The following is a 17299-nucleotide window of genomic DNA, read 5'->3' on the forward strand; positions in this document are numbered from 1 at the left end:
AAAAAAACTCAACCTGGATTTAAAGTTTCTAAGGATCTCCTAATAGTTATATATGATCTTCTATATAAATTATACAAATATATATTATATATAATATAATTGTATATTATATAAGATAAAATTTACATCAGGTATTCAGGGCTGGTTCAATATTAGGAAAACTATAAGCATAAGTGACCATATAAACAACAAAAACAATAAAAATGTGATTATATCAATAGATACAAAAAAGGTTTTTGACAAAATATGACCTTCATATTAAAAACACTAGAAAGTATAGGAATAAATGGAACTTTTCCTAAAATGAAAGGTAGTATCTAAAATTAAGAGCAAACATTTGTAATGGGGATAGACTAAAAGCCTTTATAATAAGATTTAGCAGTGAAGGAAGGCTATCCGTTATCACCATTATTATTCAGAATATTGTACTAGAAATGCTGTTTATAGCAATAAAATAAGAAAAAGAAGTTAAAGGAATAAGCATAGGCAATAAGGAAACAAAACTATCAATTTTTGCAGATGATATGATAATATAAGTAGAGAGCCTTAGAGACTCAACTAAAAAACTGGTTAAAAAAAACAATAGCAGAGTTATAGGATACAAAACAAACCCACAGAAATCATGAGCATTTCTACATTTTATAAAGAAAACCCAGGAAGAAGAGATAGAAAAGAAGTTGTCTAAAGTAACTGTAGGCAATGTAAGGTACTTGGAAGTCTACTTGCCAGGATACACCCAGGGCATGTAAAATCACAATTATAAAATACAATTCATTTAAATAAAGACATATCTAAACAATTGGAGAAATAGTAATTGTTCATAGATAGCCTAATCCAGTATAATAAAAATAGCAATACCACCTAAATTAATTTACTGATTCAGTGCCATACAATCAAACTACCAAAAGATTACTTTGTAGAACTAGAAAAAAATAACAGAATTTATCTGGAGGAACAAAAAGTCAAGAATATCAAGGGAATTAATGAAAAAAATATTGTGAAGGAAAGCAACCTAGCAATACCAGATCTCAAACTATACTACAAAGTGGACCATCAAGACAGTTTGGTAGTGGATAAGAAATAAGAGTTCTTGATCAGTGGAATAGATTAGGTACACAATATACAGAAGTAAATGTGGTAGCCTAGTGTTTGATAAACTCAAAGAGCCCATTTATTGGTACAAGAACTGAGTGTCAAAACTTCTGGGAGAACTGGAAAGTATCCTGGCAGAAACTAGGCATAGACCAACATCTCACACTGCGTATGCTAAGATAAACTCAAAATCAGAACATGCTCTAAATATAAAGGGGAACACAGAAAAAATTACCTGGCATCTACGGATAGGGGAAGAGTTCATGACCAAATGAAAGATAGAGAGGATCATGGGAGGTAAAATGGATAACTTTAATTACATTAAAAATATTTTGCACAAGCAAAACAAATGCAACCAAAAATAGAAGAAAAGTAGAAGAAAAAAAGAAGAAAAGCCATTCCCCAGTTGAAAATGATCAAAGAATATCTGTACGTAGTTTTCAGAAAAAGACATGAAAGCTGTTGTCACATAAAAATACTCCAAATAACTAATAATTGGAGAAATGCAAATTAAAATAAGCCTGAAGTATGCCTTACACCCATCAGATAGGTGGGAAAATAGATAACTCTAATGTACTGTTGGTGGATCTGTGAACTAGTCTCACTATTCTGAAGAATAATTTCTAACTATGCCCAAAGGCTATAAAACACTGCATAGCCTTTGCCGCATTATTGCTACTAGTTTTATACCCCAAGGAAATCAAAAACAAAGGAAAAGGACCCATGTATAAATACTTATAGCAGTTCTTTTTTGTGGTGGCAAAGAATTTGAAATTGAGAAGATGCCCATCAATTGGGGAATAGCTGAACAAGGTAAGGCATATGAAGGTGTGATTGAATACTATTATGCTAAAAGAAATGATAAAGGGGATGGTTTCCGAACGCCCTAAGAAAATTTATATGAACTGATACAAAGTAAAATGAGCAGAACTAGGAGAATAAGCTGTGATGGCAAGATTATAATAGTAATCAACTCTGACTTAGCCACTCTGACCAATGCTGTGATCCATGACAATTCCAAAGGACTCATGAAAAATGCTGGCTACCTTCTGAAAGAGAACTGACAGACTCTGAGTGCAGATTGACACATATTTTGTCATTTGTCTTGCTTTTTTTCCACTTGGCTAGAGTGAGCATGTGAATTCTCAGAGAGTTGGATATACTCTACATTTACATGAAGATTTAAAGAAAGAAGATAGTTCATTCTATCCTGCCAAAATATTTTAAATAATAACAATATTGTTTTTCATCATGTCACTAGTCTTATCTTTACACATGATATTCAGTAATTTAAATTTTTTTATTTCGTTAACTATTCTATTATTCTCTAATAAGCTTGCATCAGAAATATATTTTTCTTATCCTTTGCTGATATGTTAATAAACAAATAAAAACTTATTTAAAGATTTGTTTCTTTTTCCATTGGGCTGGAGCCAGTTACCATATTTTAATATGGTAATGATTTTAAATAATTTAATATGGTAATAATTTTAAATAGTGTGAAATCAAATAATGTGACCACGTCACTGTAATTGGAACCTTGCTATACATACAAGAAAGTAAATGAAACTGTTTCTGTTGCTTTGGGTTATCTTTCACACAACAATATAATTGGCCCACACAGCTCAGAAACAAGTTTTCATCACAGAAAATGTAACTAAAGTTCCTATTACCAGATATATAAGGTTTCATATCCATTAATATATATTTCCTTTATGCCTCCTGTCCCCATAACATTTGTAGATATTGTACCCAATTCATTCTTTATCCAAGCTCGTCAACTAATAACTCAGCATGTCTTTCTTTGTTGTTGTTTATCCTAAATACAATATTGTTGGCATAGTTAAAAATTTCTTGAAGTAGATTTTCTTGTCATTCTGAAAACAGTTATATATTTGATTATTTTCTTGATTAGTCACTTAATTATTCACTGCTACTTTGGCATTCCTATGACTTCCTGGAGGGAAACCTTTCTTTTCCTGATGTTTAGTGACCCTGAGGTAAAGCTATTTCATGGGTACATATTGTTTGTATCTGTAGTACTTGAGATAAAATGCCTATAAAAATAATAAGGGTAGAAAGTTCTCAGGATAAACTAGTGTCAACAAAGTTAATTATTTAAATTTTTTATTGCTCTCTTTTGTTTTTATATTATTTATATTTCTCAAACTATTTCTTTCCTCTCCCCCTCCCAGAGAGCATTTTAAATAAGAAATAAAAAAAATGGGAGGGTGGAAAAAGGAGGTGAGAGGAAGAGTAAGCAAAACTAATCTTGAAATATAATAGAGGCCCATCATTGGATCTCTGTCGGCAGTTACATGGCTCCCCTATCTAAATTTTTTCAACCCTTGCCTTCTGCCACTTTTGAGTTTTGCTTTATCCTCTTGGCTATCAAAATGTCTTTCCTAGTGTTTAATGTAGTGCCTGGCACATGGAAACCACTTAATAAATAGTTATTGATTGATTTAAATGACTTGCCCAAGGTTATATAACTAGTAAGTGAAAAAGCTAGTACTGGAAACTAGCTCTTCCCATATTTCTCTCAGACTCCAAATCCAGTTTTCTTGATGCCAACCTGCTTTCAATTGTTCTCACCAAAATGTACTTTTTTTAAATTGCATATTTTTCCATGTAAAATGTGCTGTATGATTTGGGGTTGACATAAGACATTTCTGTTCTGCTACTACTGTCCTATTTAACACCTTATCCTTTTCCCATAAAGCTCAGGCCTGACCATGTCACTTTTCCTTCCTCACCTTCTACATCCAGTGAACTCTTTCGGCATTTAAAGTTTTTTATACCCTAGCCCTCATTTTCCACTTACTTTAGTACAACCATGTCCATCTATTTGCTGTTTTGCATCCATGATGTTCCATTTCTTGTCTATGTGCTTTAGCACTGATTGTCCTCTTTGCCTTCCTGGAATATACTCCTTCCTCATGCCTTCCTTTGCCCGCAGGTGCGCATACATGCGTGCGCACACACACACACACACACACACACACACACACACACACTCACTCACACACACATGCACACACTCACTCACACACTCACACACACATGCACACACTCACACACACACTCACATGCACACACACACACACACACACACACACACACACACACACACACACACCCTGAAGATGTTTCTGATTTAGAGTTAATACAATAAAAGCTTGGTCCATAAACTGTTGCATCAATACCCAATTATTCTCATATCATTTTGAAATATTTCAGAACCTTATTTTATACACAAATATATAACTACACAGCCAGATGAGAAGTCCAAATACTCTTTACTTACTTGTTTAGGACATGGTATTGACTACTAGAGTTTCAGATTGAAAATAGTAAGAGTTACTAAAATATTGCAGCAACAAGCCTAACATGCCTAACATGCCTGGTTAGAGAGATTTGCTACAAGAGGAAGCAGGAACATGAATGTAACAGCATCAGTGCTGGTCCTCCGGGCCTGAGCCCCAGGGCTCAGAAGGACTCAATACATTTACAAGAATAGTGTAAGCAGCCAAGTATATGGCAGGATACGCAGCTAGGCCCAGACTTAATCAGAGAGTAAGATTTCTTATATGGGAAGATGAATTAGGAGGGTCCTGTCTTAGCCTTCTCAAGGTTGCCCTCCTAACCTTATTCCCAGGTATAAGTATCCACTGGCCTTAGATCTCAGGTGTCACTCCCTTGAGCTGCTGGCATTTTTCTTGAAGTGGTGAAACAGTGGCCCAAAGGCACCACAAACCTGAAAACAGTGCTCAGAAGAAGTATTCAGGATCCCCAAAAGTTTTACCTCAAATAGGAAAGTCTCACTAATCCCAGTGATAAATACTCTCAAGTTGTTGCCATAAATTAGCTAGCAAGTAAAAAATTACCTGACCTTTTAAAAAATCACATAAAATATTTTTACTTAACATTCCTTTCTCCTAGTATTTCTCTTTTTCAAAAACAGCTTAGAATACATCCTGATGTAAAAAAGCAGTCATTAGAATCTAATGAAGTAATATACAATAGGTATAACCTTCAGACTGACAGATATCTCTCTTATACAACTCTTGTAGCAAAAACAAATATTTAAGACTTGAATTTGTTAAGACTAACTTGGTTAAAATGTAAATTCAGTATAAACTACTCTAGATATAACTTTATAACTAAATTCCTAATTATACCCTTTCTTCAGGAAAGTGTTTGCAATGTGGGAAGGGGATTCAGGTTTCTAAGTGAATAGCCAATAATATTTCCTATTGACTATAGGCAAGGACTTAGGGATGTTAAAAGTTTTCAAACTTTTTTTCTTTTAATAGTTCAGCTCATAATCTAGCCACTTGGTGTGGTGTGTGGTGTGGTGTGGTGTGGTGTGTGTGTGTGTGTGTGTGTGTGTGTGTGTGTGTGTGTGTGTGTGTGTGTAAAGAGCCTTGTCTTATTAGAACATAGGCTTCTTGGGGGCAGGGAATGTTTTACTTTCGTTTTTGTAGCAGAATGCCTGGAACATATTGGGTGCTTATAAATGCTTGATGATTGATAGATTATTCCATCCTCCGGTCTCATCCTTTTCCAGTCTGTAAATTAATTTTCTTAAAACTTCACCTGAAATTTTTATCATTTCTCTACGTACAATTCATTAGTTTTCCACTGTCATCTCTTGTAAATTTCCTGCATGAACCTATCATTCTAGCAATACTTTACCTTGCTCTTTTGAGCAAATGTAATTGCTTTAACACTTGCATACCTTTGATCATAGGGCAACTAGGTGGTGCAGTGGATAGAGCACCAGTGCAGGAGTCGGGAGGACCTGAGTTCCAATCTCACTTCAGACACTTGACACTCACTAGCTGTGTGACCTTGGGCAACTCACTTAAACCCAATTGCCTCATCCTGGGTCATCTCCAGTCATCCTGATGAATATCTGGTCACTGGATTCAGATGGCTGTGGAGGAGAAGTGAGGCTGGTGACCTGCACAGCCCTCCCTCACTCAAAACAAAGTCAAGTGCAAGTCATGTCATTATATCTTTGATGGCATGGTCTTCTTTGGAGCAAAGGACAGACATACACCTTTGATCATTCAGTGTTCCAGTTTGCTTTTCTCCTCTTTCCTTATGCTCTTCCAAGTCTCACCTTCTCTGTTTTGACAGTTCTACCCTGAAATAATCTTTCCCTTTTCTGAACTTCAGTGATTCCACCCTGAAGTGATATTTCCCTTCTGGGAACTTCAGTAGCACACTTTATCAGTATCCTCATTTATTCTTTACAGCTGTATAGAATCTTAGATTTGGAAGGGTCCTTAGTGGTTCTTTTAGGTTCCTACCCAACACAGATATTCCTTCTAGTTCACTCCTGAGAGTGTTACCAGTCTCTACTTGAGTACCTGGGTTGTGAAATTCATTACTTTATTAAGCAGCCAATTCCATTTTTTAATAATATATTTTTTGTTAATACCTCGAGAATAAAATGAGATAATAAGTATAAAAGGGTTTTCTTAGCCTTTAAATGCTATGTACATGCTACCTGCTATTATTATCATCTCCTTTATCCCTTATTACAGAGGAAGAAAAGAAAGGGGGAAGAAAAGGGAAGCAGTTTAGCAAAATGAATATACCCAATGAAGCCTTACATTGTTAGTGTTCTAAATCTATAATCCCCCACCCCTGTAAAGAAGTGGGTAGAGGTACCTTCTCATATGTCTTTTTTGGAGTTGAGATTGGTCATGAAAATTTCCTAGCCTTTTATTTTATTTTATTTTTTTTGGTGGTAGATCTTTTTGTTTTCATTGTTGTAGTCATTATGTGTATTATGTTTCTGGTTCTGCTTGTTTCACTCTGTATCCATATTTAGAAACCTGTTGTGCTTTGCTATATTCATTGTTGCTAAAAGCACTCTAATATTCTACTGCTCTTATGTACCACAACCTGTTTAGCCAATCCCAGTAGATAGGCATCCACTTTGTTTCCAGTGACTATATATACAGTTCTGCTATATTTCGTGCACCTTGCAAAAATACTCCTCTCTTTCCTTTGACCTTCTTCATATATCTGACTGGCAGTGGAATCTCAGGATCAAAGGGTAAGGTCATTTTAGTCACTTTCTTTACATGATTCCAGATTGCAGTCCAGAAGCCCATTCCATTTTTAAATGGTTATGATTAGAATTCACTATATTGATTCCCAAATCTACTTGTTTGGAAATTCTACCACTCTACCCTTTTTAGCTAACTGTATTTTAAATCTAATACTGTTTCTATATATTAACCCTTTAAATATTTAAAGACAGCTAGCATGTATTTCTCACCCTCCCTGTTTCCTTTCTTCTTCTTCATGTCAAACATTATCTTTTTTTCAACCGGTTAACTTATGACAAAGTTTCCTCACCCATCATGATAGCCTTCTTTTTGTCACATTAAAGTTTTTCATAGAGTTTTTTCAAATATAGTATCCAGACCAGAACATAAAATTATAGCTCTGGTTTATCTGACCAATGCAGAATACTGGGAATTTCCCTTGATTTGTGCATTAGCCATCCTAGCCCAGGATTACGTTACTTTTCTTGTACCTGTGTCACACCTTTGACTTATTCTACTTGTCAACTAAGACTCTCAGGCTCTTGTTTCTTTTCACACGAATTGTTGTCTATCAAGTGGCCTTAGGTCTTTCTATATCCTTCCAGAGTGTAAAATTATGACAAATGCTGGATTTATCCATGTTAAATTTCATTTTGCTAAGTTTGGGCCGTTATTCCAGATTTTTAAAAAAATAGATTCAACCATATATTTTATTAACTATATCTTTCAGCTTTGAGTTATCATTAAGTATTAAGTGCTGTATGGAACAGTGTTGTTGGAAATACAAATATAAGCTGAAAGAGTTAAGTTCCTAAGGAACTTGTATTCTAATAGGAGAACACATATAAGGAAGGCATAAAACTGTTGGGAATAGTAAGGAGTGAACTTCCAGGGTGAAGCAGCTGCTGTGGTGTGGTAGAGAACATTCACAGAATCAGGAATAGAGCTTGGAGAAGAACAAGAAGGCTTTCCATGTCTTCCTCCAATGTCCATTGAACCCCATGACATTCTAATTATGACTTCCTTCTATATTGGACATGGGTATGGTCAATTAGTGACCCAGGGATAAGGAAGGAAATGGAACAAGCACTTACCAAGCACCTAGGGGGTAGACACTGTGTTAAGGGTTTTAGAAATAGCTCATTTGATTCACAAATATGAAAGATGTCCCAATTTTATGGATAAGGTAACTAAGGCAGACAGAGTTTAATGATTTGCCCAGAATTGCAGAATTAAGTATCTGAGGCATAATTTGAATTCAGATAGGCCGTACTCCAGGACCAGCACTCGATCCACTGTGCCACTTAGCTGCTTCAAAGTATAATATGTATCTAATTACATTTTCATTACGGTTTCTCTCATTTCTATAAGGATATTTTGAGATAATTTGCCAGATTCATTAATTATATCAAGATATATCATGTTTATGACATTATTACCCATCAATTTAGTAAAAAAAAAAGTCTTTCCATATATTATATTATTAGTTATATTTTCATGTGTATTTTTTCTAACTAAATTGTTGACTCAAGGAGTTTATTTTAGTGTCTTAGATTTATGGGCTACACATCATTTTTTCTCTTTAATTTGCCCTTTAAACTTTTCTCTGTCTTTGGAGGGGTTGTTTGTGTTTGTCCTTCATTCTCGAAGAGGACCATGGCATCATGATGATGACATGACTTGCAGGTGTCTTGGATTTCAGTGAGTGAGGACTGTGCAGGGTCACCAGCCTCACTTTCTCCTCCAGAGCCATCTGGGTCCAGTGGCCTGATATTCATCAGGATGGCTGGAGATGGCCCAGGATGCGCTTCTTTTGAGGCCACTGTTCTCCTGATCATCTAGGTTTGTAACTTTGAAATCAGTCTTCACTCTTCCCTTTCCTTTACCCTCCACTCTGTACTTGATCAGTTATCAAGTCATATTCACTCTTTTTCCACTACATCTCTGCAGTTTAGGCCTTCATCATCATTTATTTGGACTGCTTAAATATTCCACTAATTTTTACTCTGCTTCCAGTCTATCCTGCCTGTATTCTGTCTACACATAGTTGCCAGAGTGATTTTTGTAAGATATAGGTCTGATCATATTACTCATCTACTCAAGAAATTACTATCATTCCATTTTCTCTCTGACACACTAAGAAGCAAAGTGCACTTGCAGTGCCCCCATTTAAAGTCTTTCGTAATCTTCCTTCAACCCTACTTTGCAGAATTCTTTTTCATCAATTTCATACACACACACACAATGTTCTAAACAAGCTTGAAGATTAAACATTCTTTGAATTTATTGTTCCATCTTCCACCAGCATGCAATCATTTTATTAATTAAGTCAACAAATATTTTAAATTGCCTATTGGTGGCTGGAATTGTACTTGGCACTGTGTTAACATTGACAGAAACAAAACAGCCCTTCCCCTGAAACAGCTTATATTTTAAGTTGGGGGTGGGTGGAGGAAGCAGCTGGGGGTTCCAACATTAGTAAATACAAATCTTATGCAAAGTAATTTCTGGGAAGTTGGGTGGTAGGAGCTAGAATGATCAGGATAGGCCTCCTTTAGGACAAGTACTTGATCAGAGCCTTGAAGGAAATTAGGGATTCTATAAAGGAATGATGCAGAGGAGATGTGTTCTAGGAATGGTAGTGGGTAATAGAATGGCATGTGTATATGTATAGGGAACAGCAAAGAGGACATTTGAACTGGATTATAGAATTTGTAACAGGGAACAGTTTATAGGAAGCTTAGCCAGGTAGAGTAGAGCCAGATTGTGAAGGGCTTTACTTGCCAAATAGTGGAGTTTATATTTTAATCTAGAATTAATAGGCAACCATCAGAGCTCCTTTAATTTAGGATTATCAATTTGGCAGCTGTATGGAAGATCGATTAGAGAAAGAAGAGCCTTGAGACAGGGAGACCAATTAGGAAGCTATTGTAGTAGTCCAGGTAATAGACAATTGAGAGTTTGAACTTGAGTGCTGTTCATGTGCATTGAGAGGAGATAGACATCAGATCACATATAAGGATAGAGTTAATAAAACTTGGCATCTGATTGGATTTAGGAGTGAGAGAGTGCGAGTAGTTAAAAATGACTCATTGGTTACAATTCTGGGACCAGACAGAGGTGGTATCCTTGAAGAAATGAGGAAGTTAAGAAAAGGTTTCTTTTTGGGGAGAGGAAGGAAGATAAATTCTGTTTGGAAGAGTTTATGGTACCTATGAGACATCTATTTATGAATGTCGAAAAGGCAGTTGATGTTGCTCAGGAGAGAGACTAGTACTTATGTATATGATAGCAAGATGAGAGTTGAACTCCTGGAAGGTGATGAGAGCATTTAACCCTATACCTGGATTTTCCAGGGCTACACAGGGTTTCAGAACAAACAATGTGGCAAGATCCAATACAGTTTCACATACATGTACAGGTAAAAATTTTAAAGTCATCCCCAAATATACTATTATGCAGATTGAACAAAAAATATTTCATTAAATTTAGTCCTTATTTAGCATTCAGCAGCATCTGCCTTGGTGTAAAAAAAAATGGTCTTTCTTGACTCAAAGTCAACAAAGAAAAGAAAAGGCAAAGAAAATTGACTTTCTGTTTGGAAAAAAACTTTATTAGACAGAAGATCCCATATGCCATATGGAACTCTCCCTGAAGAGATTTGGGACCCAGGGTGAATTGGAAGTCATCACTTAATACTTAGGTGAAAAAACAAACCAACCTGGCTTGGGGCTTGAAAACTAGTTATGTCTCTTGGGAGGCTAAAATATTGGACCCTCTTCTTTTTCCATTAGTGTCTTCTTCCTCTTGTTTTAGACCTATACTCACAGATTGATCTTAATCATTAAGTCCAAAGGAAAAGACAACCAAACTTTTCATTTCAAAAGGAAAGCTGAGTCCCCTACAGCAAACTCAAAGCATGGTGTGCCTCTCTTCCTACAGGGGTTGGAGGTCAAAGTTTATGTGGGCTACATGTAAGAGCTCATGTGGGATAAATATGAGGCCATTGGAATTTTCAGGAGCCCATTTGAGAGATTTTCCACCCAAGGCTTTAAATCTTCTATACTATAAATCCACTAGAAAAAAAGTTGCATTTTTTTCCCCCTTGTTTTAAATTGCAGTTGTGAACAGTTAGTTTTTTAGGTGTGTTTCTGTAAAAGTCAGACAACTTTCTTTTGAAACAGTTTTTGCAGACTTTAACATTCGTGCAGGCATTGAGTTGTTGCTGATACTTGTTTCATTATGAAACCTGTATAGATACTGATATTGAAGCTAATATGAGAAGTATAAAGTTTTTATTTCTAAGATACATAATGGTGCCTAGCAGTTTATTTAAAGCCTTCTAAGATATCTTATATATTTTCATTCCCTCCCCCTTATGTTAGTTTTAAGCAGTTTTGATGCTTACCTTGTGACATGAATCCAGGTGTCATTTCTGAGATCCTTTTGTACTATAGGTCCATAGGATAGAAAGCTTGGTTGCTTAGAAACTCCTGAGTCATCAATCCTGAACTGCTTAACTCCTATTCTTTGGAGCTTCCCAGTTGTTTGGGCCTATTTCTTTAGTCTCTGACTGGGACTGCTTGTTCTGTTATTGAGTGAATTTTGAATTCCAGGAGAATTGCCTTCAATCGAAGGGATCCTTTGGGGAAAATTTTAGATGCCCTTTGGAGTAAGGACCCAAAGGAAATTTTCAGAGTGATTGGGGACTCCTAGAAAAATTTAGTGTGCCTTCTGTAGAATGGGATACCTAGAGAATTTTGTCTAGTCTCCAGTCTGAATGACCTTATCATATGGAAATCATGGAAAAATTTTTTGCCTAAGACAGTTGGGTTTCTCACCTATGAGCAAAGAGGTGACTTCATCCCTGTGGGAAGAGGCCCAGATGATCAAAAAATTCTGTTGAATATCTAGACTTCTTCTCTGAGAAAGTAAGCTTGATTTTGTTTTCCTTTTGTTTTTCTTTCCTTTATTGCTTTATGTTGGGAAAAACCTTTTGGCAAATAATACAGAGTAAACAACTAGCACTTTGTAAAAAAAATATGATTGTTAATTTGTATCACATATATGTGGAAGTATCTAAGGATATTGATAATAAGGTTTGATTGTAGATTGTGTCAATTATACTTTTCTTGAACCTTTTTGGTACAAGGCATTAGGGAAAGAATTTAAAAAAAAAAGAATATCTGACCCCCCCAAAGTCACTCAAAAGCTATCTTTTACACAGTTTTGGAGGGTTTTTTTTTTAAAATTTTACCTTTGCTAAACAAATTCTAGGAGATTTGCACTGGGCAGAAAATATTAAGACTTGGAGTGTAAGGTTTGTATTGAAACCACATATACCCCATGATACTATAAATAGATGAGAGAACTTGTTTCATTAAATCAGTCATTCAATCAAGAGTTCTTAAACTAAGTATGAAAAGACCTTCAACTAGAATGAATTGTATTATGATAGTCCAGGGAAACCTGACCAAATACCAGGGATTATTTGTAAAGTATCAAAAATTAAAGAAGGTAATAAGTTTTTTCCAGAAAATTGAGTATTTGGCTTTCTAGTACATTCCTGAGAAGGAACTTTCAGGGGGTGGAAGGAAGGTCTCTCCCTGGTCTCCCAACCCCTGTTTGGCCAGAAGAAGACTTTTCAGCTTCAGTTGGAGGATGTTAGACTCGCAGTCTGCCCATCAGTGTTCTAAATGGCATTCCCAGATCAGCTGGTACTCTGGAATATATCTACAAGGAACCCAGGGCGGCTAGGTGGTACAGTGGATAGAGCACCAGTGCAGGAGTCAGGAGGACCTGAGTTCAAATCTTACCTCAGACTCTTGAGAGTCACTAGCTATATGACCTTGGGCAAGTCACTTAACCCCAATTGCCTCATCCTGGGTCATCTCCAGTCATCCTGATGAATATCTGGTCACTGGATTCAGATGGCTGTGGAGGAGAAGTGAGGCTAGTAACCCACACAACCCTCCCTCACTCAAAACAAAGTCATGTCTCTGATGGCATGGTCTTCTTTGGCAACAAAGGACGAACACACACCCACACAAGGAACCCAACAAAGAGACCCACACTATGCTTAAAAGGGAGCTTTTGAAGAACTCTACTAGTGGGAGAAAAAAAGGGTTCAGGTAATCAGGAGCTGTGAGCTATTCTTTTGGTATTGTGATCTCTAAGCTTGAGGCTTCTTTTCTCTGAATTTTGTACTTGAGGGAAAGTTTCTGGCACAGAGAATTTTTGCAGGATATTTTGTACCAACTGTGCTTAATGTACCACCTTAGAAAATGTCTCTAAAAGTTCTTAAGGCTAGCTAACTACATTAATTCTCAAGAGATAATTTTGGGAGGAAAAAACACACAATGGGGTCTCAAGTCTGTGGCATTACAAAATCACCTTTGACCCTCCAGGTTTACTTTTAAAAACCTGAGAGGGGAAATATAGCCAGCTTGGGGAACCACTCATTAATGGAACTGAGTTTGGAGAGGATGCCCCAGTTTACAGTGGGCTACATCAGATTAAGGAGATATCATCTTCAACTTCTCACCTCTCCAGTTAATTTTCCATGTAGCTGCCAAATTATTGTTTATAAATACGGTTTTGATTATGTTAGTCCCTTGTTCAAGAACCTTGATTGGTTCTTGAGTTTTACATTTAAAGTTATTTCAGAAATAAAGTATGGTGTGGTAAATGTTTTAAAGTTGAAAATTTGTGTCCTACATTCTATATAAAAATGAAAACATGACAGTGATAAACCATACTTCCTTTTCTCCAAACTATTAGAATTAAAGGCTTGCAGAAAACAAAGTGAACAATGAAAACTTTCTGATAACAGAAATTAAACTGTTTAATTGGTTCAAATGGTTTTACTGCTACTCACTTAAATAGTGATCTGTAATACATCTATATGCATGTGCACACACATATCTATACATACACACATATGTTATATATATATATATACATATATATACTTATAGTCATCCATCTTATGAATTGCCTTAGAACAAACGTTTTAAAAGAACTTGGTGTCTTAATGGGTCAGAATTCTTATTTGGTGAGCCTTTCCACAGTTAAAATATTTTATCAAAATATGACAATCTTGTAATTTTTTCCTTAATAAACTTTTCTCCTGTCAGAATTACTTTCTTCTTTCAATTTATTTTGGTTGATTTTCATTGCTTTTAAAGTGTGAACTGATTTATCACCAACACCTAATCCCGTGTACTGGAGACTTACTGTTGCTTCTCGCTCTCAGCTTTGTTATGGCACTTAAGAATGACTTAATTTCAATGAAATCTGTGTTTTATTTAATAGCATTTTGTTAATTTGTTGGTTAATTTATTTTACTTTCCCCCATTGTGTGTACTACTCTACTAGATTTATTAAATTCATTCACTGTATTTTGTTCTTACTTACATTTTTTTTTGTTGATTAGCAGTCTTACTTCATTGCCCCTGATTTAACTGGACTACCAACAATACCTGAAAGTGTAAGTATTTTAGTATTTTCAAATCCATTTTCTCTTTGGAAATTTTCTGAACAGATCTTAGAGAAGGCATTTTTGTGCCCTAGGCAGGGTTTGAAAATTGTGCTCCTTGTATACCTATTGAAGGCTTTGAGCTTTCACTGTAACACATACAGCTTGATTTATCACAAAGTAAATACTTACAAATGTTGCAGAGTAGAATTTTCTGACGTTAATAAATATGTGCTTTTATTAAAATGAATAATAATAACTTCCTTCATCATATGTGCCCCACTATACATTGCATGGTACTCAGCAATCTTACTTGCCTAACCTTAGTCCTTGCTATGCTTGGAAATGGAATTTGATATACAGGGATTGAAATAACATTGTAAAATATTTCAAGGAGACATTGTGCTCAGGGAAGGGATGCTTCCTTCAAAAGCTAAAAAGCTTGATTCTGTCCCTGGGGCTCTTATCCCTTCTTTTCAATTCTCTTTTCCTTTTCCCATTAACTAGATATATCTGAATCTGAGTAAGGGTCTAAAAAGGATTTACTTTCCATTTATTTAGCACAGGTGAGCAGGAATGCCTATTCTTTATTTACAAATGCCTCTTTTATCAATTAGATTCCTTCTATGTATATATCTTTTGTTTCTAATGTATAGGAATGAATACAGAAATTAAAAGAATAAAATAGGAAAATGCATTTGCAATTTCTGATACGACCACCACATTTTTGAACACCTATTTTGGACTGTATTCAAATCATTCATGTTCTGTGGCATGATTTCCTTCTTTTTAATTTTAAATAAAATGCTTTATTGTAGGTCTTGAATTTTGTAAGGCAATGCAAAGTGTTATGATTTAAGTGAAATAAAATTTAAAATGTTGACATTTAAAATGAAGCTTAACTAGGAAAATTGTATAGTACTACAATATTTTTTTTTTAAATTAGGACTTATAATAGTTATAACTTTCTGTATATGGAATAATACTTTGCATTGCTACTGATTGTTCATTTCTTTTCCTTGCTCATGTCTCTTGAAATGTAAAATGTGCTTATCCTATGGTATTTTCAAGTTATAAAGTAAACTTAATAAATGGCTTATTGCATGTGGAGGGGCATCTATTTTTTTGGATAATTGCAAGAAAAAAACGTTTTCTCTTTCTACCTTTTGCATAATTTTTCCATTTGTCTGAAAGTGAAAAACAGTCACAACAAAAATAGTTAAATGGAAATATAACTGAAAGAAAACAAGGCAATGAAAAATACCATATGATATGTTTAGATTTTTCTTTGTTCTTCTGTTCTTTAAAAAATTTTATCCAATTTAACAAATTTCTTTCCCCACTGTCCAATTACATTTGTCATGGATGGATGACTTTATTGAACTGACATAAAAAGAATTTAAGTAATATTCTATAGTTGCCAGTTTATTAATATCAAGATAAAAAATAGCATAACCATAATGTGTTAGTTTTAGTATCTGCCAAACCAAATAACCCATCTGTAAAAACTGTGTAGCAAGCTGCTTAGAGATCCCAGTATTCTTATTGTGGGTCTGAGACAGCCCATCAAAGCCCTTAAATCCCTTAATAGTTTCTGAACCCTTGTGTACTGTGTATCATGGGCCAGTTACCGCCTGTTACATTTTCCCTTGAGACTGACTGACAATACTTCAACTTATACACGCTGGCCCTTTCACTGCAGTGTGCTTCTCTCTGTTGCAAATGGCAGATGCTAGTTATTACCCTCCCCCAACCCTTGTCTTTCCCTTTGCTCACAAATAAATGTACAGCAGAGAAGGCTAATTACCTGATTCAGCTATTTAGATCATTTTCTCCCCCTCACACCCACCCCCCATCCCCCAGGAAAAGCTACTTTTCTGGAATTTTAAAATAAACAAAAACTATAACAGACTAACAGAATATACACCTTCACATTTGTAATAAATTATTTTTTACTTAAGACACAATAAATTATGTGTTGTAGTTCTGTATGAATTAGAAGAGTATGAGAGAAAAAAGGAAAGTAAATAAATACGACTCCTATATACAAACTAATTTCCCATTTAATACTTCAATAATTACATAAAACCGTTAAATAAACAATTGGTTACTCTCTTCACCAGTGGAAATCACAGCCTATTCGTGCTGTCCCATCCTGTGGAATACTTTATCATGTCCTTTCAGAGTTTCTTTTTAAGAATTTCTACTCAAGTATTAGGAAAACTTGCTCTAAGTCTTTATATTTTGTAGATATCAATTTAACATTTAGATAACGATTCTGGCAGAAATTTTTAAAAATAAAATTAAATAATCAGTATAATAATAATTATCATTATACTTAATATTTTTATAGTACTTTAAAACTTGAAATCTGTTTTATGTACACAAAGTGGAAAGTCTTAAGAGGAGCTTTGAAAATGGATCAGTTGTATTGCAAGATGTAGTGAATTTAAATGCAGAAAACTCAAAAGACGATGTCCTACATTAAGTTCGGAATCCAGAGACCCAAGTTCTAATCCCTCATCTGAAACTAGCTATATGACTCTCACTCTTTGAACCTCAGTTTCCTCATCTTTAAAATGAGGGCATAAGACTAGACTAAATCTGTGATGCTTTCCAAGTATAAAGTGCTGTGTAATTCTAGGAAACTTAAGTTTTTGCA

General features: G+C 35.1%; 1 protein-coding gene across 3 annotated transcripts in view; it reads left to right on the forward strand.

Moving 5' to 3' along the window:
* Nucleotides 1-17299, forward strand: part of DENND1B (DENN domain containing 1B) — a 334070-nt gene that overhangs the window by 189245 nt on the left and 127526 nt on the right. For 2 of the 3 annotated variants that reach the window (XM_072648309.1, XM_072648307.1), the window contains exon 8: nt 14596-14649. In XM_072648309.1, coding sequence (XP_072504410.1) covers nt 14596-14649 — 54 coding nt within the window. The remainder of the gene's footprint in view (nt 1-14595; nt 14650-17299) is intronic. The other variant, XM_072648308.1, reaches the window with a different exon arrangement.

The sequence above is a fragment of the Notamacropus eugenii genome, chromosome 2 (genome assembly GCF_028372415.1).
Source record: "Notamacropus eugenii isolate mMacEug1 chromosome 2, mMacEug1.pri_v2, whole genome shotgun sequence".
NCBI classification, from domain to species: Eukaryota; Metazoa; Chordata; class Mammalia; order Diprotodontia; family Macropodidae; genus Notamacropus; species Notamacropus eugenii.